Consider the following 26,397-nt stretch of genomic DNA (forward strand, 5'->3'; position numbering starts at 1 on the left):
CATGCATAGAAAATTCTTGATAGCCTGCAGAATTTGCTTTTATTTGTACAATTTTATTTTTACAACCTAGGTTGGGAAGTAATTTTGTATTAGCATTTTGTATTTCACATAAATAAATCAATTTGATTTTTGCAAGTCAAAGCTTACTAGTAGATAAAGTATGTGAACAGATAATGGCTTCCACAGTGAGACTTTAAAATTGCAGTCAGATGTCTGTGTTCTACTGCTTTGTTCTTACTGTGTAACAGTATCAAAAGGCATATCAATTCAATGTGAATTTAGGGGTTTGGGCTTATAATCAGGTATTTGTAAACAAATAATTTAGAAAATGTATTCTTACTATATCATTTAAATGTTTGTTTTATAACTTATTCTATACACTATAAAAATGAGAATGGGCATAGTGCTAGGTTAAGTGTGTTGGGATCAAGAAAGTACTTAAAATCAGAATTTTTTTATATCCTTCACTTAAAAAAATAAATAGCTTTCGATGAACCTTGTATACTTCACTGTGCTAGAGATCCTACTGCTCCATATGTCATATACATATCACAAAATCCACTCACTTATTTAACTTGTGTAACAGTGGGAATTACAGAAGGAGCCTTTCGTTGGCTAACTCAGTTTATCCTTTATTTGCTCTCTTTCAATAGTTTCATAATTAGCCATTATTGCAGCATTTTATGTATACATTCATATCTACTACTGATATGAATGATGTAAATTGGTCCATAGTATATTATTCTTTATCCAGTTTAATGCTCATATCTTTGAATACACAGCAAGAATAATATTTTGGAAATTCTAACCTCATAATAATGAGAAAAACACTATGTAGTTTGAGCTAGTTTGAGAAAAATTAAGAAATTATTGATCAATTTTATGTATAACCATTAATAAAATGAAGCTTCTTTGAAAATTATTTCTGAACCTGGTTTCTATTGCCCCTACTGTTGTTTTAATACCAAAGTGGGATCTAATACTGAGAAGTTATTACTAATACTAGAGTAAGAGTGCTTTCTTTTTCTCTGAAATATGATTACATCTAGTTTAATATATGTTTTCTTCTAATCAGTCTGTCATAGAAAGCAAATGTTAAAGTTGGTGAACATATGCCTCAGAAATAATAAAAAAATATAACAGTACTAGTCATTACCTTAACAGTATTACTTTTCTGATCTTTAAAACTTACAAGGGCTATCTTGTATAAGTGCCCATTTTATTGTGGAAATAACAGTTCATAGAATGCATCCTGAGTCTGATTTAATTCTAGAGAGGATAATTTCCTGGGAGAAAATGTGTATAATAGAGTGGTTTTGTGATCACTTCATTGATCTCTAAAAATAAAACACATTCTCACATTATATCCCTCTCAAAAATAAAGGGGTTGAACTTGGGTTCTTTTGATTGTGCCACCAATAGCGTTCATTTAGGCAAATCACTTCATCTCTCTGAACTGGTTTCCTCATCTATTAAGTAAAATAAGAGGGGAGTAAATAATGATTTCTAAGGCCCTTTCTCTTGATTATCTTAACATGATCATCCCTGTAGTCCAGGAAATGAATGAGATTCCTCTCGTGGTCTTCTGTGGCTGGGCATGAGGTAGTGCTGAGTTTATAATCCTGGGCGTGAGGTAGTACTGAGTTTATAATCCTTAAAAACATCGATATGTTACTGTGCTACATAAAAGAATCTATTACCTACGTCAAATTAGCTACCTCTTTACATAGCACATTAGGAAAAAGAAGTATTGTGTCCTTGCTTTCACATTGTGTGCACACATAATTTAAATTCCTTCCAGATGGCACTGTGGATTCAAAATATGTGATCCATCAGTTCTTACTTTTCAACGGTAGATTCATTTGAAATGAGGGCACTAACATAGGAGGTAGCATAACATCATAATGTCCTTGAATGGATTATTGTAATGGATACATTTCTGAACTATACTGCTCCTTAATAGCTAAACTTAGAGATGGAAACCCATAATGAATAATAAATTTTCTAAACTTCATAAATCTTCTATACTTGGGAATGGAGTTTAACAGTATAAAATAAAACAGCAAACTGAAAGAAACTTGCTTTATGCAGTAGCTGTTATGGAAACAATGGAAAATGGTCAAGTCTGACATGCTGTTTTGGGGGAAAGTAAGATATATAACTTAATAAGTAATATATGGCTATGTCTGGAAAATAATATTGAAGGCATTTAGCACTTGGCATGGTGTTGATGTCTCACCTGTGAGTGATACCTCAGTCTAACATCACTTGTAGACTAATTATAGGAAGAAAGCATTATACCCTGAAAGACCAGGGAAGGATACTCCTTGCTTTTAACTCATTGAAGTTCAGTGATACTGACTGAGAGAAATATCATTTTTGTTCTTTTTCATTTTTTTCCCCCTCTAGAGATCATCTTATAACTGTCCATTCATGTTAGTTTAGAACTCTGAATGCTTGGCTAGGTGCACTGTCCTTAGTATTTCTAAAGATTAGGTAGCATGATGTACATGGAAATCTATTCATTAAAGATTAGGTGTAGATGGGTTTATACCTAAACTTAGGTTTTTATAATTTTTTATAGTCTTTCCTCTACTCATTTTGTTTTATAATTGTCTTATGAGAAGCAGAACAGATATAATTTCCCTATTTTTCAGGGTGAAAATCTGAGGTGTAAGGAGATTAGGGAATCTTTAAAAAAACCTATAGATACCAGAATTAGAATTTGACTCTAATCCTTTGATTCTCTGCTCCTATCTTCCCCTCATTTATCATAAAGAAATTTTAAGTTTCTATATGGAGACCAAACTTGAAAGAAATAATAGCTAACAAAATTCATTTATTATTTGGCACAAAAACAGGTTATGAATCTTTAAATGTGCAGCTGAAGTTCATGAATAAGTATTAGGTCTGTAGGCATTTAATTCATTGAAGAATGTATTATGTATTTAGGTTAAGTCAACATGGTCATGTTGATTTTATAGTTATTTACATTGGCAAATATCTTTCTTTTGGCAAATATCTTAACAGAGTTCAGTGTGTACACTTGTGTGTGTGTAGTCTTAGTATTCTTTATTATATAGCTGCAAGCAAAGGAAAATTATTAGGGGATCTTAGGTTTGGGTAATTTGTGTGAGTAAACTTATATACTATGCTTTCTTGGCTTAGTAATATAGTTAAGAATACAATCTGGGTATTTACTAAGTAGCTGGCTAATGGTTTTATTTCTGCTTAGAGCTAACTTTAATGTTTCCAGACCATCATGGCATGAGCAAACATTTAGAACACTTGTCCTAAGAGTTCTCAGATGTGCATGTAAGCTAAGGCAGCTTATCGGTATCTAGAAGGGGCCTCATAGCAGAAGTTATTTCTTGAGAGCAGCAAGTTGAAATTTTTAAATAGCTTCACAAGTATTTTGCAAAAGATGGTTAATAGGCCCTGAATGGTTCAAAAAGTAGGTGCTAAATTTTATTTGAAGGTAAAGAGTTTAAAACTGTAAACCAATGATTTCAACCAGATGTTAAAACTGAAAACCATGTCCAGAGAATGGGAGGCACAATTATCCTTGTGGAGTGTTTTTATTTTTATTATTTTTATTTTTTTTTTAAATATATTTTATTGATTTTTTTACAGAGAGGAAGGGAGAGGAATAGAGAGCTAGAAACATCGATGAGAGAGAAACATCAACCAGCTGCCTCCTGCACACCCCTCACAGGGGATGTGCCCGCAACCAATGTACATGCCCTTGACCGGAATCGAACCTGGGACATTTCAGTCCGCAGGTCGACGCTCTATCCACTGAGCCAAACCGGTTTCGGCATGGAGTGTTTTTATATGTATGCATATGCCTATATAGAATCATATGGCTTGGAAGTCATTAAATGACTAACAAGTTGTATATGTAACATCTCCATGAGCCACACACAAAAGCAATCAGTGGTCTAACTCGGCATGACCAGCTGTTTCTGGCAATTATCCACATGTAGGTCCATCTTAATACTCATTTATTCAAAATCATTTATCTGGCATGTCTGTTTGGGAAAAAAAATGAGTAAAATTGCCCTCGAGGAGCTTTGTGAGACTGTAGACTACATAAGCGGTATGACAGTGATCTGTGATGATGAGAGGTAGTGATTCATGGGGTGCTTCAGAAGCCCCAAAGAGCCCCAGCTCTCTCCCTGGCTACGTCCATACTCCCTGATCTCATACTTCCTTTTACATTCTTTGGACATATTTAAATATCGGGCATTATGGGTACATCCGCAAATAAGAAAAACATCTCTGTTCTCATGGTGTTTAAAATTAAGTGGGGAACAAAAAAAACTAATTAAATAAATACCTGTATAATGACTGTTGTGAGTAGTAGTATGAAAGTAGAGATCGAAGAGAGAGGGAGAGGGCAGGTATTGGGGCAGTGGTATGGCTGGATAGAAGAGTAGGCCTTGAGGAGTCACACATCACTCATCCTTGAGAATAGAAGCAGCCCCAGGAGAGTGGGGAAGGTGCAGTCCAGACAGAGGGGGGAGCATCTGCTTTTGCCTTGAAACAATTAGGTGTTTAGTGTCTTCATCTGAGGTCATGGTAGTGACAGTGAAAAAAACTATAGAGAAAAATAAGGATGGAAGAAATGAGAGAATTGTTCATTGTGTAGCTTTGAGAGCAAGGGAATAAGAAAAGTTAAAGATATTTCTAGCCTCTACTTTGTATGGCTTTTGAGCAATAGCCATATTTATTTCACCTTGAATTCCAATTGTCTGGTAGAGTACTTGATACATAGTAGGTGATAATAAATATTTGTAAATCATGTGACTGGTCAACTATTTCTTATATGTCAGATTTTTTTCTACAGTTAAGGTAGGAATTCCTTTGAGGATGAGAAAAACGTCATTATACATAAGCCCTCAAACACTAGACACATAAAAGGCGATAAATACTATTAATTTATCATTGATTGCTAAATTAAGTTCAGAAATTACATACAGACAGCCTATTTAATTATCTAATCATCGAAATGCTAGTGTCACATGACTTAATGAATTAGAAATGCAAATCTTTTAAAAAATTATTTACTGCTTTGAGAGGGAGAGAGAGAGAGCACGAGAGAGCGAGAGAGAGAAAGTGGGGGGGGGCATTGATTTCTTGTTCTACTTATTTATGCATTCATTAGTTGATTCTTATATGTTCCCTGACTGGGGATTGAACCCACAACTTTGGTATATTACAATGATGTTCTAATCAACTGAGCTACTGGGCAGGGCCTAACAATGCACATCTTAATGCATTGATAACAAAATGAACTTAAACTTCCTTAATTTTGTCTGTCTTCTCCAAATAGAACCCAAGAGCCAAAATGTATAAATGCCCAAATTTTATAGAATTTGTCATATGGTTCTCAATTGCTAAAAATATTAAGAGATACTATGACTGTGTTATAAATCTAGAATATCACTAGCCCTGTCTGGTTGATCATTTATGAATATAGTGTTAAGTGGTATCAGTAAATGGAATCTAAAATGTTTTTCTTAAATTTCTCTATTCCCTTTTACAAAAAATGCATATGAAAAATTATTTTCACTATAGTCTCAAGAGATTAACATTTTTAAATTGCTTATGAAAGTGGTTGCCATAGATCATGTCATTTTAATATAATTCTTGAAGAAATTGAGCATGGAAACTAGCTTTAGCTTTCCAAATCTATATTTACATACTAGAGGCCTGGTGCATGAAATTGTGCATGGGTAGGGTCCCTAGATCAGGCCGCCAATCAGGGCTGATCAGGTTCCCTGCCTCTCCACCTCCCTGCCTCCTCCTTCCCTTGCTCCCTCAGTGGATGTCTCAGTGCCCCACCGCAGCTGGTCGCCCGCCATGTTCCGCACTGCCCTCTGGTGGTCAGCACACATCATAGTGAGCAATCGAACTCCCGGTCTCTCAGTTGAACTCCCAAAGGGACACTTAGCATATTAGCACTTTATATATATATATATAGATATAGATAGATAGATGGTTAGATAGATAGTTTCACCCATCTTTTTCCCCAGCTTTACGGAGATATAATTGGCATAGAATATTCTGTAAGTTTAAGGCGTAAAATGTGTTGATTTGATATACTTATCCTACCTAATAATAGACAAATATGCAAATTGACCGCACCGTTGCTACGTCCAAGCCATGCCCACCAGCCAAAACACGCCCACCAGCCAATCAGGGCGAGTATGCAAATCACACGACCAAGATGGCGTAGAATTTAATTTGTATACACTGAGGGAGGGAGGAGTGAAGACTGAAGACAACTTAGAAGGAAGAGGGAGGAAAAGCGGAAAGCAAGGTGGCTGCCAGAGGGAAAGCCCGGGCAGGGCGGGGCGGGGCGAGGAGGGCGACAGCGGCACTTGAGTGCAGGTGCTGCAGCTGCAATGGGGGCAGCAGCGGTAGCACACGCAGCCACAGTGGCCGCTTGCAGGATTCTTCCTGCAAATGGGCTACTAGTATATTATAAAATGATTATCACCATAGCCTTAACCAACACCTAGGTCAGGTCACATAATTACCATTTCTTCTGTGTGGTCAGAACATTTAAGATCTACTCTCTTAGCAACTTTCAAGTACTGTTAACTATAATCATTGTGCTGTACATTAGATCCCAAGACCTTACTCACCTAATAGCTGAAAGTGTGTACTCTTTGATCAACATCTTGATTCCTTTTCCCCAGCTCCCTCACCCCTAGTAACTACCATGTAGTCTCTGTTTCTCTGCACTTAGCTTTTTTAGAGTCCACATATAAGTGATTGCATACAGTATTTGTCTTTCTCTGTATTTCACTTAGCATAATGCCCTCAGTGCCCATCCGTGTTGTCACCAGTGGCAGGATGTTCTTTCTCATGGCTGAATCATATTCCATTGTGTATGAATCATATTTCATCTTTACCCAGTCATCCATTGACAGACACTTAGCTTGTTTCTATATATTGGCTATAGTGAATAATGCTGCAGTGAACATGATCTATTAGTTTTCTATAAATCAATACTAATCATGGAGATTATTAACTAGTTATAAGACAAGGGAAAAAGTCGTCAGTCATTGCAAGCCCATATGAAAAAAGACATTATAGTTTAGTTGGAAAAAAACCTTAAGGCAGGTGTCTCGGTTCAAGTCCTAGCTTTGTTGCTATTGTATGGAAGACAAAGTCCCCTCCACTGCAGCATTTGGGTTTAATAGTCTGGGTCAGTTAATTCAGATGCTTAAGCTTGCTATAAATGAAGCCCACGTTACTGGTCTTGATATCATATGTGGTAGCTTCACACAGAGAAAAACTCAAAGTCACAGATTACAAAAGAGGGTGTTAGATCAAGGGAAAGGAAGTTTATGGGATGGGCATGCTCAAGTCTGCCAGAATTACTAGAAAAAAAAAAAACAAAGCGAATAGCCTGCTGATAGATTTCACTTGTGTCATATTCTGTAGCTAAAGTGGTGACTCTTGCTGAACTAACCTGGAGTTAGAGAATAGCCAGTCTTCATCACCTAGATTGGTCCTCAGAGTTGTAACAGAGTTTGGTTTCCATCAGTAGTGGACTAAGCTATTATTAATTCTGAGCTGTATTCACTTTAGCATCTCCCCCTCCTTAAAGTTCATTGTGATCAGGGCCCTTTCTTTTGCATATTACTTATGAAGATCATGTATGCATTAAATAAATAAAGTGGGGAATGATGATCACCATAACTAACAGGCAGTAATTGTTACAAGTAGAATATTGTTCATACTAAACATTTAAATAATTTGAAGGTATGTCCTTTGACTATGGCCTTCTCTTTAAAAACAAATTTAAACAAAATTCTGAGTATCAAACAATGATCAAATTATTGATTACAACTGGTTTCTAAAAGAATGAAAAATTTTCATGACAGGAAATTGGAAAACAGATTTTACTGTAAAATTATTCATATATTTCCATCCAATTTTAGCTTTATCAAAATCTCTGTTGATTGCATTTTATATTCTGTCAGTATTGAGAGTGAATTCTATTATTTTATTTTTAATGTTTTCCCCAACAATACTAAATATTGTGCTTATCAATTTTTAGGAGGGATTTTCCTTAAGTGACCTACTTTGCAAGGAAACAGAGGCACCTTAGCTTCCAAAATTAAATCAAATTATGGATGGACGGATAAAGATATTCATTTCTGTCTTGAATAAACTATAACGCTTTAATGCTGTTTTCCTATAAATAAAGGACAGTCTTAAAATTAATTGACCTCACTCTTTGCACAGGATAGGTGTATACTTATAAGAGATTAGAGAAACATAATTCTTCACTTATGTAGGTGATTTCCCTGAAGACTTCTCTCCAATAGGATAATCTAACATCATGCTCTGAATACCAAAGTTTTTAGTTACTGATTAGTTTTTTATAAAAGGGATAACAACACAAATAGTGACTTGTATGAAGGTAGTAGATGCAGAACACACAATATTGCCTTGAATAAATTTTTTTTATCACTTATGAACTAGCACTGACTAGCTTTTTACTCCCTTCCCTTAGATTCTATACCCAACCATGATGCAGGGAAAGTATGGTTAACATTAAAATATTTAAAATGCCTGTAAAGTAGTTTGAGCCTTTCACAAGTAAATATCTTTTGAGCAACACGTTGGTATCCACACCTCCTACCTTGGAATAGTCTACTTTAAATTTTAAAAGGAAATCCCTTTATACGTTTTAGATCATCGTGTGTAGGGGAGACCTGCAGTGAGAGTAAAAAGTAGAAGTGAAGTGAAATTGGGACCTCCTGTGGTTTCTTCATCTTTTATGGCCTTTCCTTGGAGACTGACTGCTACTTTAAGGCACATGGCAAAGACCACAGAAGGCACTGTGCCAGGCCGGCAGTAGGTGGATGTTAGGGGATGGTGCAGTTCCCAGCCGTCTTCCGTGAGAGCTACTCCAGCACTAGACATGCTTCGGTTACTGCTAGGAGCAGTGACGGCAGCCGGGGAATTTCTAAGGGACTCTTTTTAGTGGGTTTGTGGCTCCCTCCATTTTAGTGAATAAAAAAGTGGGAGTAAAACTAGACTTTTTGTGCCCTCTAAAACCAAATGGGAAAATGCCTGAAGTGCAGGATGTTTTTATGTGGTAAACGTAATGTCGTTTAGATTCAGATTTCACCTTCCCTTCTCTCCTCTCACAATCAGAAATCAACCTCCCCACTTTATGAGAATCATTTCTGTTCACTTATTTTCTCACTCCATTAACTGGCTAAATTTATTCTGAGGCCTACACCAAAGGCGTAAACTTATTATAAACTAGGGGCCCAGTGCACGAATTCATGCACCTTGAAAAGAACTTGGGGGCCGAAACCGGTTTGGCTCAGTGGATAGAGTGTCGGCCGGTGGACTGAAAGGTCCCAGGTTCGATTCTGGTCAAGGGCGTGTACCTTGGTTGAGGGCACCTCCCCGGTAGGGGGTGTGCAGGAGGCAGCTGATCGATGTTTCTCTCTCATCGATGTTTCTAACTCTCTATCCCTCTCCCTTCTTCTCTGTAAAAAATCAATAAAATATATTAAAAAAAAGAACTTGGGGCCATGAGGCTGCGGTGGGCACAGGGGCGGGTCTCGGTTCATTCTCCGCGCCCCTGCCCGGCCCCTCCCGCTACCACCCCCAGCCCCCTGTCTGCTGGCAGCCCCGCTTCCGCTGCCGCCACTCCCACACACTGACGGCACTGGCCCCGCTCGCACCCGCTAATGGTGCCAAGTGATCGGGACCGGCGCCAGGCACTGGCAGCAGGTTCAAGCAGCAGCTCACCTGCTCCACCATCCTACTGTGGCCAACACCCACCATGTTCCGCACACATCATAGCGCACGACTGGTTGTTTGGTTGTTCTGCCGTTTGTTCTATTTGCATACTTGGATTTTATATATATATAGACTAGAGGCCCGGTGCACGAAATTTGTGCACAGGGGGGCCCCTCAGCCCAGCCCGCACCCTCTCCAATCAGGGACCCCTTGGGGGATGTCCAACTGCTGGTTTAGGCCCGATCCCGAACCACTGGCTCCTAATCACTCACCTGCCTGCCTGCCTGCCTGGTTGCCCCTAACTGCCCCCCCTGCCAGCCTGATAACCCCTCACTGCCTCTGTGTGCCGGCCTGATTGCCCCTAACTGCCCCGCCTGCCAGCCTGGTCGCCCCTAACTGCCCCCCGCTGCCGGCCAGGTCGCCCCCAACTGCCCCCCCTCGCCAGCCTAGTCACCCATCACTGCCCCCCTGCCAACCTAATCGCCCCTAACTGCTCCCCTGCTGACCTGGTCATAGGCAGCCATCTTGTGAGGGCGTGACAGTCAATTTGCATATTACTTCTTTATTATATAGGATAATACATCTGTAGTACCTAAGGACAATGACAGAATTCATTAAGTGCATACCTGATGTGGATATGATTTAAATTACATCTATTTAAATTGTGTACATCACTAATAAAAAATATCTCCCTTAAAATATTTAATGTTAAATCTTTTTAGCTTTTTCATAGCTCACTGAAGATTCTTTCAAGATTCTTTATTGCTTGTGCATTTGGAAGATACTAACAACTGAGTGTGTATTATGTGCTTTCTTCAAGGGTACTTTTATATGGGCTGTTTATTCCTCAGAGTCACCCAATGAGGATAGTTAATAGTAATCTTAATTTTACAGATGGGGAAACAGACCTAATGAGGTTAGATAACGTGCCTCGGGTCCCATAACTAGCAAAAGGCTGGAGCCACAGTTTGAACCAAGTCAACAGACTTCTGAGTCTATGCTTTTATTAAAAGTTGACATATAATGGACATGTAACATTGTACCGGTTGTAGTTGTACCTGAACCTATACTTATAACGACTGTTTCACAATGGTTCTTGTTTAGTGTATACATTTAACAATATTCTTTACAACTTAGGAATTTCTACTTATAGACTGATAAACACATGCATTATTACATTTTGAAGTAATTTGTTTCAGATTAATTTTATAACTTCCTCCAAAAAGTCAGTGGTGTTTCATTTTCTTTACCAGGAATAAATAAAATTCTACATTTTATCTAAGTTCAGATGTTTGATAATAGGACACCATTATTTTACATGCTACCAAGAAAATATTGTCAATTAAACTGACTATACCAGCTCTTTATTTGGATATAGATGGCAATGGGTCTCTGTAACTACTTTTGTACATGGGTAATAGATAAGTGGTTTAAGATGTTCCTGTAATTTCATAATATTCAGAGTCCAACTCTTCTGGTTCATTGTTTATTATAGCTTATGTCCATGTTTTTCAACCTAGTATTATGGATATCAATAACATTGGTGATATAGTGTTTCTTTTAAAACTACCTCCCTCTTGTCTGAGATTTTCTTCCAAGCCACTGTTTATTAAAAGCTTTAATACTTAATTCTAAAATTCTAAACACCATGTTTTCCAGAATATGACCAAGTTATTTCCAGTTTACTACAGGGACTGTCTTTAAAAGTATCAGCAAATATATCGTTATCTGTTTACATGTAGCCATTAGTTTCTGGATGGCAGGCTATGGGCAAAGATGATGGGTTGTGAGGCAGGGAAGGAATTTGAGCTGGAATGTAAGACTCCGGGGATTACCCAGGCATACATTGAAAGCATGGGTCAGAAGAAGCAGGTACCAACAGGACGATAGGAACAGAACACTGGGAACACCTGATAACAGGACCTCAACGATAAGGAAGTAACCAAAGGAGTTGCCAAAATTACAGTAAGCTTTGAGAGACACCTTATTAAGCATTTAGGCAAATTAAAGCTTTCAGCTACATCTAGTAGAAAAAGCCTTTCATACACGAGGCTCTCTGCATGGCAGGACCTTAAATCCCTACTCACTGAAGTCCTTTTGATGAAAAAAAAAACCCACCTGATTATAAACAGTGCAAAATTACTTTGTTTTCATTTAAAAGGATAACTTAAATTGTATTAAGAAACAAATTTGGACCCTACACTATTGAAGGAAGCATTAGTTTCTAAGTGGAACTAGGTTGGGGCCAACACGCCAACATGAGAGCACGCGGCCCAGAAAGTGGCACACAGGTGCGTTGATGTCCATGTTGGCTGCTTCTGCCTTCACAGGTGTGGGCGGGCAGTGAAGAGAGACCACTAGGCCGATCCTGAGACAAGTCAGGATTGTGAAGTGCTTGAGTCAGTCTTATTTGCATAGTTAGGGAGTGACCTCACCATTCACACTGAGAATAATGTCGAAAAGTAAGCCTGTTGCAGTCTATTTTTAAAACCTTATCTGGATATTTTTTCACAATTCTACATAATTAACATGCTTAAGAAGCACATGCAAGGCGCTGCTATTCTAGAAACTAATGGTGGATCCTAGCCCCTACATGCATGGAGGAGAGGCAGTTTTCTTAACTTCTATTGCTGACCGTGGACACACAGGGTTTACTCCACAGGTTAAATAAGTGCCTTGCTCATGCAATAGACTCTTATTTTGTTAGATAGAATACTTTGTTAGATGATACTTTTGAAGTATCTTCTGGATATTGCATAACTAATTTAACTAAGTTGACTGCTTTCTTCTAGAACTTTGACTTTAGATAAAGGAAAATTGTAAAATTCCAGCTTAAAGGAACCTTTCAGATGATGTTTTTGGAATGTTCTGAGCTCCTTCCCTGACTTCTGGATCGGAAGTGCCAGCAGGAAACTAGCTGGTCATGTTTGAAGGGAAACTTTACCAGTCATGGGAATAAAGAATTATTTTGTCCTTATTCCAGCACTCAGACATGAGGTCATAGTGGTATTTCAAAATCTCTTCTGACTCACGGGTGTCTCCAGCTGAACAATTGAGGTGTTTCTTTGTGAGCAGTTTATTCGGTGTGAAACTGTCAAAAGTGTACCTGTAAAAAAAGACCAAGTTAGCAGTCAGAGAACCTCAATTTTTTAAAACAATATTCCTGAAATGTAAGATGCTAACTTAAAGTTTTGGTATCAGAATTAATCCCAAGGTATTAAGTACTGCTAAATATGAGTCTAAAGGGGGAGGAGTTGTAGATAGAAGAAAGGAACATTGTTTCTCAAAATTGCAGAAGTTTGCCAAGTATTTAAAATTATATATAAGGGCTGAACACATCAGAGATAACAGATAGCTCACATGTAGAACTTCCTGCAGGATACTCTTTGGAATTCATTGTATATTCAGTGGATAGAGCATCACCCTGCGGACTAAAGGGAACCTGGGACCCTTCAGTCCACAGGGCGATGCTCTATCCACTGAGCCAAATCAGCTAGGGCATTCTCATATGTTTTATATAAGTTGACATTATATAGGGTATTCTAATATATTAGAAGAAAACAGGGCAAATTACAAAAATAAAAAATATTTTATTTTCTAAATTGTATTTCACATTGTGCTCTAGAAAAATGGATTATTAATGAAGCCACTCCTAAAGTAGAAGAAGCAAGAATGTCCTGAAAGATTCAAATTTACCAAAAAAAGAAATGCAGTTTTTGGTTGATATTACAAAATGGCCTTAAGAACATATCTTTATTTACGTTGGAATCAAGCATATGAAAATGCAGAAACACACAAACTTAGCATTGAACTGGTCTCCTGTAGAACTCATTTCAGGACTGTTAGGTCTTAAATTGTTATTGCTGATTGTAGTCTTGTGCAATATGCATGCAATTATTTGATAAAATAATTTGCTTCAATATTTATTTTCTTAAGTGCAATCAGCAATATTTTGGAGCTCTGCAGAGTAAAGGAAGAAAAGAGTTAGTGGGAATTCATTGAACTTCCTATCTGTGGCCAAATCTCACTACTTAATATATTAGAGAATCAAGACATGTTCATGAATATGAAGTAAACAAATTATGGTATATCAAGACTTTATACGTTCATCTTTTTCTATCCTGTTCCAGAGGCATCATTTCAGTTTTTTCCTTACCCAAGCCAATTTTTAAATGTGTGTGTGTGTGTGTGTGTGTTCCAGAGAGGAAGGGAGAGGGAAAGAGAGATAGAAACATAAGTGATGAGAGAGAATCATTGATGGGCTGCCTCCTGCATGCCCCTGTTGAAAATGGTCCTGACCAGGAATGGAACTGTGACCTCCTGGTTCATAGGTCGACACTCAACCCTTGAGCCACACTGGCCAGACCCCAAACTAATTTTAATTACAGCTGTCTATTCCTTTCCCTTGCGTATCCCTGCCTCTATAATCCTACTTCTCCAGTCTCCTTTTTATCAACATCTCCAGATGCCCTCACCTCCTTCCTTTTTATTTTGGACTCTCATTATATCACAGCTGTTCTGTTTCCTGCCCACTCAGTCTCTTCCCATGCCAATAAACACAGACATGAATGGAGCAGCTTAGAGACCGTTCTACCCATTTAAGAAGACTTTCCAGCTCTTATTATGTGTAATGCTACAGTCACAGAAAGAATATCTAGGAATGCTTAGAAAGCTTTTATTTTTTTTCTTTTGGTAGTGTGATGATAATGTTTTAATTGAAGCATAATTTATATATAGTAAAATTTACCCTCTCTTCTGTACAATTTTATGAGTTTTGAAAAACTCATTTAAATAAAACTCATCTCGGTAGTGGAACAACTGGTAGGTGGTTTTTAAAAAAATCTACAATTCAGTTAGAGCAGGTGAATCAGTGCACACTTGGCTCAGAAAATCTGAATCCGGAAAACCCTTCCACAAAAGAAGAATTAGAAAGAACTTTCTTTTTAAGGAGAAAAATGGGTTGTTAAATTAATAGCTTAACTAATTGTTTGATTCTGTTCTTTCATGTTTTGATGAAAAATTTTCAGAACCCTTTAGAAACATTTTTAGTTTTCTATTTTAAGTTAATTTTAAACATATAAAAGTTGCAAAACTGTATAGAGATTTCCCGTATGCCTCTCACCTAGATTCCATTAATGTTAACATCTTTCATACTCATAATTATCAAAACCAGGAAATTAACATTGATACAATACTTCTAACTAAACTGCAGATGTCAATTTTCACCAATGTCCCTTTTTGTGTTCTAGGACCTAACCAGGATCTCACATTGCATTTACTTATTTCTTCTTAGTCTCCTCCATTTTTTCTCATTCTTATCTCTTCTTGACACCTTTGAAGAGCACCAATCAGTTAATTTGTAGAATGTCTCCCAGTTTGGGTTTATAGGATGTTTTCTCATAATTAGGATGAGAGTTATGAGTTTTTGGCAAGAATGTCACAGAAATGATCTCATAATGCTGATATGTTTTATTATTCGTGATGAGCTTTAGGAATCTTGATGATAGAAATTATGCTTTCTTTTATATAATATATATTAATATTACTATAAAATATCAGTCCATCAAAACATTTGTTTTGTGATGCAAATAACATCAAACATCAAAATGTGGATTAAAGAAAGCTATTATCATTACTAGTTAGTTAATGGAATGAGGTTAGTAGAACTTCACTAATAGGAACAAACCCTTCAATAATGAGAAAGGAGGCAATTCTTTCTTCATTAGAAAGTTTAAGAAAGGAATTATCAAAAAAGGGATCTTCCTAACTAGTAGAATTGTCTTTGTAGTAGAAAATTGTCTTGATTGAAATACTTAACTTTGGGTAACTTATCAGTGAAAGATGATTGCTTTAAGTTCTGTTCTATCAGTGACAGGGAAATTCTATCAGAAATTAAATCATTAGCCCTAACTGGTTTGGCTCAGTGGATAGAGCATCGGCCTACGGATTCAAGGGTCCCAGGTTTGATTCCGGTCAAGGGCATGTACCTTGGTTTCGGGCACATCCCCAGTAGGGGGTGTGCAGGAAGCAGCTGATTGATATTTCTCTCTTATCGATGTTTCTAACTCTCTCTCCCTCTCCCTTCCTCTCTGTAAAAAATCAATAAAATATATTTTTAAAAAATTAATTAAATCATTATTTTCTAGGTCTAGTCTGTCATATGACCTGAAATAAATTTATTCCAGCATTTAAAAAAATATTTAGGCCATTTAAAAATTCTGAACAAGATGAAATAAATCACCAATAATTTTAAATACTCTATTACATGTCCCAAATGTTATTGAAACATTGAAGCATCCTCATATGTATTTTGGGTTTGTTTTTTTTTTAACATGTTTTTATTGACTTCAGAGAGGTAGGGGGAGAGAGAGATATCAATGATGAGAGAGAATCCTCAATCAGCTGCCTTCTGCATGCCTCCACTGGGGATCGAGCCTGCAACCGGGGCATGTGCCCTTGACCAGAGTCGAACCTGGGACCCTTCAGTCCACAGGCTGATGCTCTATCCACTGAGCCAAATCAGCTAGGGCATCCTCATATGTTTTATATGAAGGAATAAAGTTGTACTTCAGGCTATGATGCTCTTAAAAATATAGTACATTATTAGGTTTTCTTCATAGATATTTTTCAGGATATAATGTTTATTCTTCAAAAGAGAATGGGTAGAGCCCAGCTGGTGTGCTCAGTAGTCAAGGCACATGCCCAGGTTTTGGGCTGGTCCCCAGTAGGGGGCATGCAGGAGGCAGCCAATTGATGGTTCTCTCTCATCATTGATATTTCTCTTTCTCCCTCTCCTTTCCTCTCTGAAATCAATAAAAATAAATTTTTAAAAAAATAAAGACTCTCCTGTAAGATACCTGTATCTGTTATGTGAGTAGAACTTTTCCACATTAAGCCTACTACTTTGGTACTTTTTATATTTCCTCATTTGCTAGATTTTCTTTACTAGGAGCATTTCAGTGAAATACTTGTGTTTTTATTCTTCTTGGATTGTCTTTGAAACATTCATGAACTATGAACCAAATGATAGACCTGAGTACTGCTGTCCTTTCAATGCAATAATATTCAGTATAATGGATAGAGTTTGTGTTTTTTTTTTAATTTCAGTTCAGCAATCAGCAAACATTGGGAGGCTGAACTGGCTACCCTCAAAGGAAATAATGCCAAACTCACTGCAGCCCTGTTGGAGTCTACTGCCAATGTGAAACAATGGAAACAGCAACTTGCTGCATATCAGGAGGAAGCAGAACGTCTGCACAAGCGGGCAAGTACAGGGCTGCTGTCCATGGAATTTATGGCTAGCAGATTTCCTTGATTAGGGGAAATTTACATGTAGATTCAGCACAGGGACATCGTTTGGAGATTTCCATTGGTTCTCAGAGCATATATGAGTTATATTATATCTGTTCTCTCAAAAAATAGCAAGTGTTCATTAAAAGTTATGTTGTGTTTGGGCCCTCTGTCAGTCTATGGACTGAAGAACTATCTTTTGCCATAAGAGAAACTATTAATATGTAGACATTCTAGTATCAAATATTTAAGTTGTATTTTAAGCATATTTTTTCTTCCAGATTCTCTTACATTTTGGAAATGTATTAGAAAAATTTCTCACCTCTGCAAGGCCAGTTTTCAATTAAATTTGAAAGCTTCAGATAGAGGGCAGATGACTATATCTGATTTTAAATGTTATGAGTAGTTTTTAAAGGAATTTTCTACTATCATTAGTCACTTAAGTTTTCCTATCCTTTTCATGACCAACCCATGTAAATAGTTATTTCCTTTGCTCTTTTTTGTCCTAAATCCACATCTCTAAAGAATCTTTTCTATTTATTCTTTCATCTTAATATTTCTCAAAATTAATTTTCATATATTGATTCAAAATTCATTATTCACCTATCAAGGGCCTGTTATCTCTTCAGTAATAAATTCTTTGAAATTTTCATATAATTTAACCTGAGTTCTCATTTAATTTTAGGTGACTGAGCTTGAATGTGTTAGTAGTCAAGCAAATGCAGTGCATACCCATAAGACAGAATTAAATCAGACAATACAAGAACTGGAAGAAACACTAAAAGAAAAGGAAGAGGTACTTTCTACTTTTTGCTCATCTGTAATCTAGCTAAAATATTAGAGTCTATGTACTTGATGGAATAAGGTAAGGCTGTGTGGGTTTTTTTAGCATGAAATTTTTCTTGAGTGATACTAACCTTGTTCATATTTTCTCCATCCTTGTTTCTATTGTTATGAACTATGGTGAGGCAATCAGACTGAGATACTGCTTGTTGCATACCAATTATGCAACTCTCTGTCTGAGAGTTGTATCCACATGACCAACTATTAGAAGTAACATGAATTTTACAAGCTGTTGCTTTCTCTAGTTTTCAGTCAGATTTAATATCCCAGGGAAGAATTCAAAACTTGAAACAACCTTAAAATGTTCAGACTGTTTCTGAGCAGTGCTATACCAAAGCCATCAAGTTAGACTTGTTGCTTGTTTCTTAAGATTATTCTGCACAAGACAACATGCCTATAAAGATGAATTCAGCCTGGCCAGCGTGGCTCAGTGGTTGAGCATTGACCTATGAACTGGGAGGTCACAGTTTGATTCCTGGGTGGGACACGTGCCCAGGTTGCAGGCTCAATCCCCAGTGTAAGGCATGCAGGAGGCAGCCGATCAATGATTCTCTCTCATCATTGGTGTTTCTATCTCTCTGTCCCTTTCCCTTCCTCTCTGAAATCAGTAAAAATATATATTTAAAGATGAATTCACCTCTCTAAAAGTCAGCATAAAGAATTCTCTTTATTTTTTTATTGAATTTACTGGGGTGCCATTGGTTAATACAATTATATAGGTTTCAGGGGCACAATTCTATATATATATGGTTCACCATCCCAAGTCAAGTCTCTTTCCATACATTTGTCCCTCCTTTACTCTCTCCTACCTCCCCCCATCTCTGTTTCCCTCTGGCAATCATCATACTGTTGTCTGTCTATGAGTTAATTTCTTTTTTTATTTGTTTTTTTTTTTTAATCCTTTCACCTTTTTTAAGGAATTTAAAGTAAATGTTCTTTAAATCATTGTCTTAAAGAACTAGGACAGTAATTTAAGGGGAAAATGGGGCCTTCTCTTTCCTTTATATCACTTAAATGTTGTTGTTAAAGACATTGCTCTACTTTTTCTAGGAAATAGAAAGATTAAAACAAGAAATTGATAATGCCAGAGAACTCCAAGAACAGAGGGACTCTCTGACTCAGAAACTGCAGGTAAGCTCTAATAAAATGTTTATTCATTTCTGCATAGGGAGGCATCAATCATTCTATCACATAGTAATGACTTTTTTCTGAAACTCCATTTTGTAGATTCTTGGTCATTTTTCTTTTCCAGGACTTCTGATTCATGCCTAAGCTTAGATTTTTCAAAAAGTAGTTGATAATTTCATTTAGATAGCTTACAGTCATCATAGGTAGTCATTTATAAATTATCTTTAATAAATTATTTTAGAAATTTCTACTTTTCACCTAAAAATACTCTGAATTTAAAGAAACTTTTCAAGTGGTTTTAATTCAGTTTAGAAATTCTGCTCATTTTTTAAAAAATATATATCTTATTGATTTTTTACAGAGAGGAAGAGAGAGGGATAGAGAGTTAGAAACATCGATCAGCTGCCTCTTGCACACCCCCTCCTGGGGATGTGCCCGCAACCAAGGTACATGCCCTTGACTGGAATCGAACCTGGGACCCTTGAGTCCGCAGGCCGATGCTCTATCCACTGAACCAAACCGGTTTCGGCAATTCTGCTCATTTTTTACATGGAATCTATAATAATAAAAGAGTAATATGCTAATTAGACTAGACATCCTTCTGGATGTCATTCTGGGCTGTCTCAGGTGCCTGCAGGTGGCCAGAATGAAGCCTGGGTTCCGGGTTTCACTGGTTGGTGGCCCCATTTTCCCCTGAAATTACTGTCCTAGTTTTGCTGGTTGGTGGCTGGAGGGAAGCCAGCCTGGGTTCCGGGTGCCAGAGGGAAGCCGGTGCCAGCAGCCAGAGGAAGGAAGGCCTACTCTTGCATGAATTTTGTGCATCGGGCCTCTAGTTAAGGTATAAATTAAAGCAGTAGTTGTGCCCTAATGGAAATCAAGTCAGTGCTCTTCTTATTTTTTCAGTCTAATTAATTTTACTCACTTTTTTCTGCATGAATAGTGTGCTTCCAATTTATATACACCTATTAGGTGTCAGTGGTAGCGAACCATAGTTAGGAAGATTTTTAAAAATTCATTACCAAAGTCTCCTCCTGCAAACTCAGAAACTTTGATTAAACCCCCATGGCGAGCTACTTCAAGAGGGGTTAGGACCACTTTATGGTTTGCAGTAGAAATAAATGTATGTATAGGATGAGGAACTTTGGTGATAAGTGGGACCTGAAAGCCCAGGATTGGAAAGAATACCTAGATTAAGATCAGAATGACCAGCAGTTATTGAATATTTACTATGTACCAGACACACTGCACTAGGCACTTTGCTTATAGTATGCATTTAATCTCTCTGAGTCAGTGAGGAAACAGAGGCTTGCCTAGGGGGTAACTTGTTCAACCTGTATGTAAATGGAGACAGTCACATTCTCTGACCGTAGAGAGCCTTCATAAAGGAAACAGGTTCTTTACATGAAATGAAATATTTCCCTTTCCCCTATCACTGATTTTCAGTGGCCTGGGAAAAATGAGGTCACTTGTTTTGATTTGCCCTACCAACTGTTTCTGCATTTTAATCATCGGTGTAAATGAGTGGTTTTCGACTGGGTACAGTTTAACAATGTATGGGGACATTTTTTGTTTTCACAAGCAGGGCAGTGCTACTGCTAGCTCATAGGTCAATGCCGAGGATGCTGCTGAACATGGAATCATCCAGCCCAGAATGTCAGTATGCCAAGGTTGAGAAATCCTGTTGTAGAACTAAAATACGAAGCCTGCCATCGGGGCTGGAAAAACATGGGGGAAATTCAGCCTAGTTTTGTTGTCTGTTTCAACTTTGACTACCATTTTTTCAATATTTGCTATAATTCAGGCATATGCTAAGCACTTACATACATTAGCTCTGATTCTCACAGTAACAGGAGTTGTATCCCACTTCCAAAGAGAAGGCAGCAAGCAGTTCAGAGGTGTTAGCAAGTTCAATCAAGCACCTAGCTCAGTGGTCGGCAAACCGTGGCTCGCGAGCCACATGCGGCTCTTTGGCCCCTTGAGTGTGGCTCTTCCAAAAAATACCACGTGCGGGCGCACACGTACAGTGCGATTGAAACTTCGTGGCCCATGCGCAGAAGTCGGTTTTCGGCTCTCAAAAGAAATTTCAGTCGTTGAACTGTTGTTATTTGGCTCTGTTGACTAATGAGTTTGCTGACCACTGGCCTAGCTAGAAAGTAGTGAGGCCTAGATTTGTTTTGATTCCAATTTTTCCTTCATGACCACACTGCTTCAGGCAGCAAGTGTCCAAGTCATTCCTAACAATTCTTTTAAATTTTTTTTAGTTATATGTACATTTACATTATCCCAGAGAAACTAAGAGGTAATTTATTCATATTAAATTGCTAAATATATTTCATCATTGATTGATCAGTAATTGAATATTACACTTGGCGCCTGGAATTGTGAATATCCATTTTTACCTATTATTTCACTGAATATCAAGAGCACTTATCAAACTAGCAAATACAGAGCTTGACCTTCTGCCAACTAGGATTTATACTTTCAGTTATTGACCGTCAAGCACTGGAAAGGGAGTTAGCCAATTCTGACCTGCCGTGCTTTCTTTATAAGGGCTGAATCAGGCCTCTGGACTGTCCGGTAACAAGCTCACATATCAGTAAAGGAGAAGGGGGAAAATAGTAGGACAAGAATGATAATAAACAGAAGAAAGAGTTAGGAGGGGACAATACAGGGAGAAAAAAGAGGAAGGTAGAAGAATGGGCAGTGCCACCATCCAGGGCTCCGGCTGCCTGCCGTGACTGCCTCCTGTGGGCCCCGTGCACCCGTTGTCTGTTCTTGCCCTGGGATCACATTCTCTGCCTCAGAATAGGCCAGCACCGCCAGCGTCGTATTGGATCCCTTTTGTTATCTGCCTAGTAAAGTTCCTCCAATCAGAAAAATGGCTTAGAGTCTGAGACTCCTTTCCGAGAGAACAGCGCCGTTTTAATAGCTGAGAGAGCTGTGTGTTTTGCTTGCTCCCATTGAAAATGCCTGGGTGTCTCCTTGGTTGGCAAAGAGAACACGGAAGCCTTTCATTTTAAAGGAAGGCTTTAGAGGGCAAACTGGGCGGTGCCTGGCGAGGAGCGTGTTTTCTAGGGAGTGACATTGCGTCTATTTTTATAGTTGGAAACATCCTACTCTGAAGCTTATTGTTTAAGCGGGCAAGAGAGCACGCTGTGCAGTCATGAGTGGCATTTTTAGGTTTGATCCCAGGGTCTGTTTTCTCCCTCATAGTGTAGAGCCTCCAGGGCTTCTGGATTGATAAGCATTTTATTGATTTCAGATTCTGCACTCAATTTACTTATCTTCATCTTGTGGATTATTCAAAGGAAAGAGATTAGAAACATACCTGGTAAACATCTCACCGTAAATACCTCAAGATTAGGTTGGGATTCCTTAAATTCTTCATTTATAAGTGATTATAGCTGCGTAATTCCTTTTTTATATTTTCCCAGGCTGTTGCAACGCATCTGTGACATCCTGGCTTAAGCCTTGATCTTAGATATTTCTGTCAAAGCCCATGAACATTTCTACATGTTCGGAATCCTAAATCAACTGTTACTCTCTTATGTATTCAAGCCATTTCTCAGTTATTTTTCTCAAAAGTTTAACAGGTATTATAAGACAAATTTTGGAAAAAGGTACCCATAATCCCAAAACCCTGAAGTAATTCCTATTTCTTATTAGTACATTAATTCCCGGTGTTTGTCCTCATGCATACAAATCTGCTTCACATACTGTTCTTTATATTTACCAAATTCTCTTTCAGTAATTAAAAAAATTTCCCCCTATCCTGACTTGACAGAATTTTTTAGAGACTTATACATTTTTAAATGATATACTAACATTTTTGAAATATATTTTCTGAGGCTGATTCATATTGTGTTACACCAAAATGTTTTTATTTGTTTTTTTAAATAAATCTTTATTGTTCAGATTATTACAATTGTTCCTCTTCCCCCCCCCCCCAGAGCTCCCCTCCACCTGGTTCCCACCCAATTCCCACCCCCCCCCCTGTCTTTACCCCCCGCACTGTCCTCATCCATAGGTGTACGATTTTTTCCAGTCTCTTCCCGCACCTCCCACACCCCTTTCCCCCCAAGAGAATTCAGTCCACTCCCTTTCTATGCCCCTGATTCTATTATATTCACCAGTTTATTCTGCTCATCAGATTTTTTATTCACTTGATTTTTAGATTCACTTGTTGATAGAGTGGCTTTGTGTGCTAGGTGTCCTATAGGGCCCAGTGGCTCAGCCTCCCCAGTTACCTGAGGTGGACACTCTTGGTGAACCCCTTTGTGGGCTGTGTGCACAGTCTTGTTGTAGTTAAGCCTTGATTGTTGTTGGTATCACTGGGAGGAATTGACCTCCAGGCCGATTGGCTGTGAGGATCAGCTGTGTCTACACTGGGAGAACTTCTGTGCTGGAGACACCCTTATGAGGCAAGACTTGCTTTAGTGGGACTTTGGTGCTCACTTAGTCTGCCCCCTGAGTGTGTCCCTTATGGATCTGAGGAGTTGTAATCTGGATGGTCCCACTCTGATCCCTGGGTACACTGGCTCTTGGATCTCCAAGGAGATGCTAATTCAGCCTCTGCCTGAGGCCACCCAGCAGGAGCTATGGAGAGATCTGCAGATTCCTCTTCTTTGTTTGGGTTTTGGAGGTGCCCAGATGAGGCCCACCTGTGAAGCAATGCAAGCTGCTGTGGGGCCTTGGGCCTTCTTTTGGATGTTCTGGGTCTCACTGACTCAGCTGCAGTTTGTTAGGTAAGTTTGGAAGTCAAAGGACCAGGCCATTCATATGCAAAAGCCTCTGTGCTCAGCTTGGATGGGGCAGAGTCTCAGGGCGGAGCAAACAGCAATGGCTTTGTGGCGTGGGATCTCAGGGCGGAGGTCTCAGTGTCCTGCGGTAATCGCTGCAAGCACCTCTGAGAGAAAGCCGCCCTCGAGTTCCGCCTGCTGCCAGACAGTCCAGTTTCTCCCCATATGAGTCTGGGTCCCCAGAGTCTTGCCCAGATCTGGAGTTCAGAGCAGTCGGGAGCTTGTGTCTCCCTCCCTATTGAGAAAGCCAGCTGCATACTCAGTTGCCAGCCCTCTCCGTGCACACGCCTCCGTACCTCTGCCTTCCGCAGCTCCTGTGAGTCTCAATGTGCTTTTCTCTTTCCTTCTAGTTGTAGAATTTCCACTCAGCCAGCCTTCCTGTGGTTATCGATGATGTCCGTTTTGTCTTTTAGTTATAGTTTTGAAGTTGTTGTGCAAGGCAGCAGTTCAGGTGTTTACCTTTGCTGCCATCTTGGTTTCTCCAAAATGTTTTTATTATTCCATAGAATTTGCATACGTGAATGTAAATTGTGTCAGTCACCTCAGTCCTCTCAGATGTAAAAGTGAGCTTTCTAGAAAGGTTATATACAGTAGTCCCCTCTTTACCTAGGGTTTTTAGTTTTTATCAAGATTGCACAAAAAACAGTTACTTGTGGTCAACTGCAGTCTGAAAATATTAAATGGGAAATTCCAGAAATAAAGTTTATAAGTTTTAAATTGCATGCCATTCTGAGCATCATGATAAAATCTTCAGCTGTCCTGTTCTGTTCTACCGCAGGACATAACATCTCTTTGTCCAGCGTATCCACATTGAATAGGCTACCCACCTGTTGGTCACTTAGTTGCTGTCTCAGTTATCAGATATTTTGGGAGAGAGACCACATTCACATAACTTTTACTACTGTATGTTGTTATACTCTCTTTTATTGTTAATATCTTACTGTACCTAATTTATAAGTTCGATGTTATCATAGGTATGTATGTGTAGGAAAAAATACAGTATATATAGGGTTTGGTACTCTCTGCAGTTTCAGGCATCCACTGGGAGTCTTAGAACATGTCCCCTCTCAGATAAGGGGACTACTTTAACTGTCAATTCATTGCTTATCTGTAATTCATATGCTTATTTAAAGTATAATAGTTGGTTTTCTGCTGTTTTTCTCAATTTTATTTTTTACTGAAATTATATCAAAGCTCATGTTATGTTATTTTATTTTATTGAATTGCTTACTATATTTGTCACATTTAGAAACATTTTTAGAGCAGTAAAAACTTCTAAGTACCGTATGCCAGAATTTAATGTGTTAAAAAATTAGGGTTTTTTTGCCATGAACTTCCTTTTTTGGTGATTCTTTTTCTTTCCTTGTTTTCTAGTATGTTGGAATTATCTTTATAATTCTTATATGTAGTTATTATATATCTTCACTATTGTTTTTTAGCAATTGAACTATGTTTTCTATCACATGCATTCATTCGCTCTTGTGGCAAAACAAAGAATAATTAACATATTCAGAGGATCCTAAAACTTCATTTACGAAGTCATTTTCTTCTCTTAGTATTTCTCCAGAATTGCCAATAAGGAGAAAACATTAACTTCCCTCTTTTTCTCTGCCTGCTTTCACCAAAGATTGCGAACAGTTGTGCATTAGGAACAGCATGGTAGCAGAAATAGAAATGAGATGCAGATAGTCCTCTAAATGGGTCTTCAGTACTGTCTCGGTGTTTGAAGTGCCCAGGGGCTTGCCTGTCACAAATAAGCAGTCAGGAAATTTTTGTTAGATGGGTAGGTGGGTTCATGAACAAACCAGTCAGTAAAACCACATGGATTTCTCAGATGGTGAAGTCTGAAATCTCTCCTAAAATTGTGTTAATCTGAGATTCATAACTACCACAATATTGGAAATAACAAAAGTTATATCGTTTTTTAAATCGTTAACTGACATGTATATATATCACACTTTTGTTTCTAAAGGAAGTAGAAATTCGGAACAAAGACCTGGAGGGACAACTGTCTGACTTAGAGCAACGTCTGGAGAAAAGTCAGAATGAACAAGAAGCTTTTCGTAATAACCTGAAGACACTCTTAGAAATTCTCGATGGAAAAATATTTGAACTAACAGAGTTACGAGATAACTTGGCCAAGCTTCTAGAATGCAGCTAAGGAAAGTGAAATTTCAGTGCCAATTGATTAAAAAATACACTGTCTCCCTTCATAGGACTGTTTGGGCTCTGCATCAAGATTGCACAAAAAATTTAAATATCACTCCTCCAGGAGGAGGATTTTTTTTGAAAATTGGAATTGTATATTTCAGTGTAAATTTTAGAATCCAGCTTGTAGCTAGTTGGGGAAAAAAGAGATGAAACACTTGAACTACAAATTACCTCCATGTATATTATTGGCCATAGTTAACTAGAAAATTATAAATAGACACTTAATGCAATCCTTTTTTTTCTTTTTTTCCTGATATTAGCCAATGGGAGAATTAACCATGTCTGGGTCACATCCCCTTTTTGTGTTCAACACAGTGAAGGCTATCTGCTTTTTAACTTAATT

At 38.1% G+C, this 26,397-nt stretch overlaps 1 protein-coding gene across 1 annotated transcript in view; it reads left to right on the top strand.

Moving 5' to 3' along the window:
* HOMER1 (homer scaffold protein 1) overlaps positions 1-26,088 on the top strand; it is an 89,206-nt gene extending 63,118 nt beyond the window's left edge. Inside the window, exons 6-9 of the mRNA XM_008161976.3 lie at positions 16,891-17,047; positions 17,759-17,869; positions 18,967-19,047; positions 25,816-26,088. Coding sequence (XP_008160198.1) covers positions 16,891-17,047; positions 17,759-17,869; positions 18,967-19,047; positions 25,816-26,004 — 538 coding nt within the window. The 3' untranslated portion in view covers positions 26,005-26,088. The remainder of the gene's footprint in view (positions 1-16,890; positions 17,048-17,758; positions 17,870-18,966; positions 19,048-25,815) is intronic.
* Positions 26,089-26,397: the final 309 nt, after the last annotated feature.

Source organism: Eptesicus fuscus, chromosome 4 (genome assembly GCF_027574615.1).
Source record: "Eptesicus fuscus isolate TK198812 chromosome 4, DD_ASM_mEF_20220401, whole genome shotgun sequence".
In the NCBI taxonomy this organism is placed as follows: Eukaryota; Metazoa; Chordata; class Mammalia; order Chiroptera; family Vespertilionidae; genus Eptesicus; species Eptesicus fuscus.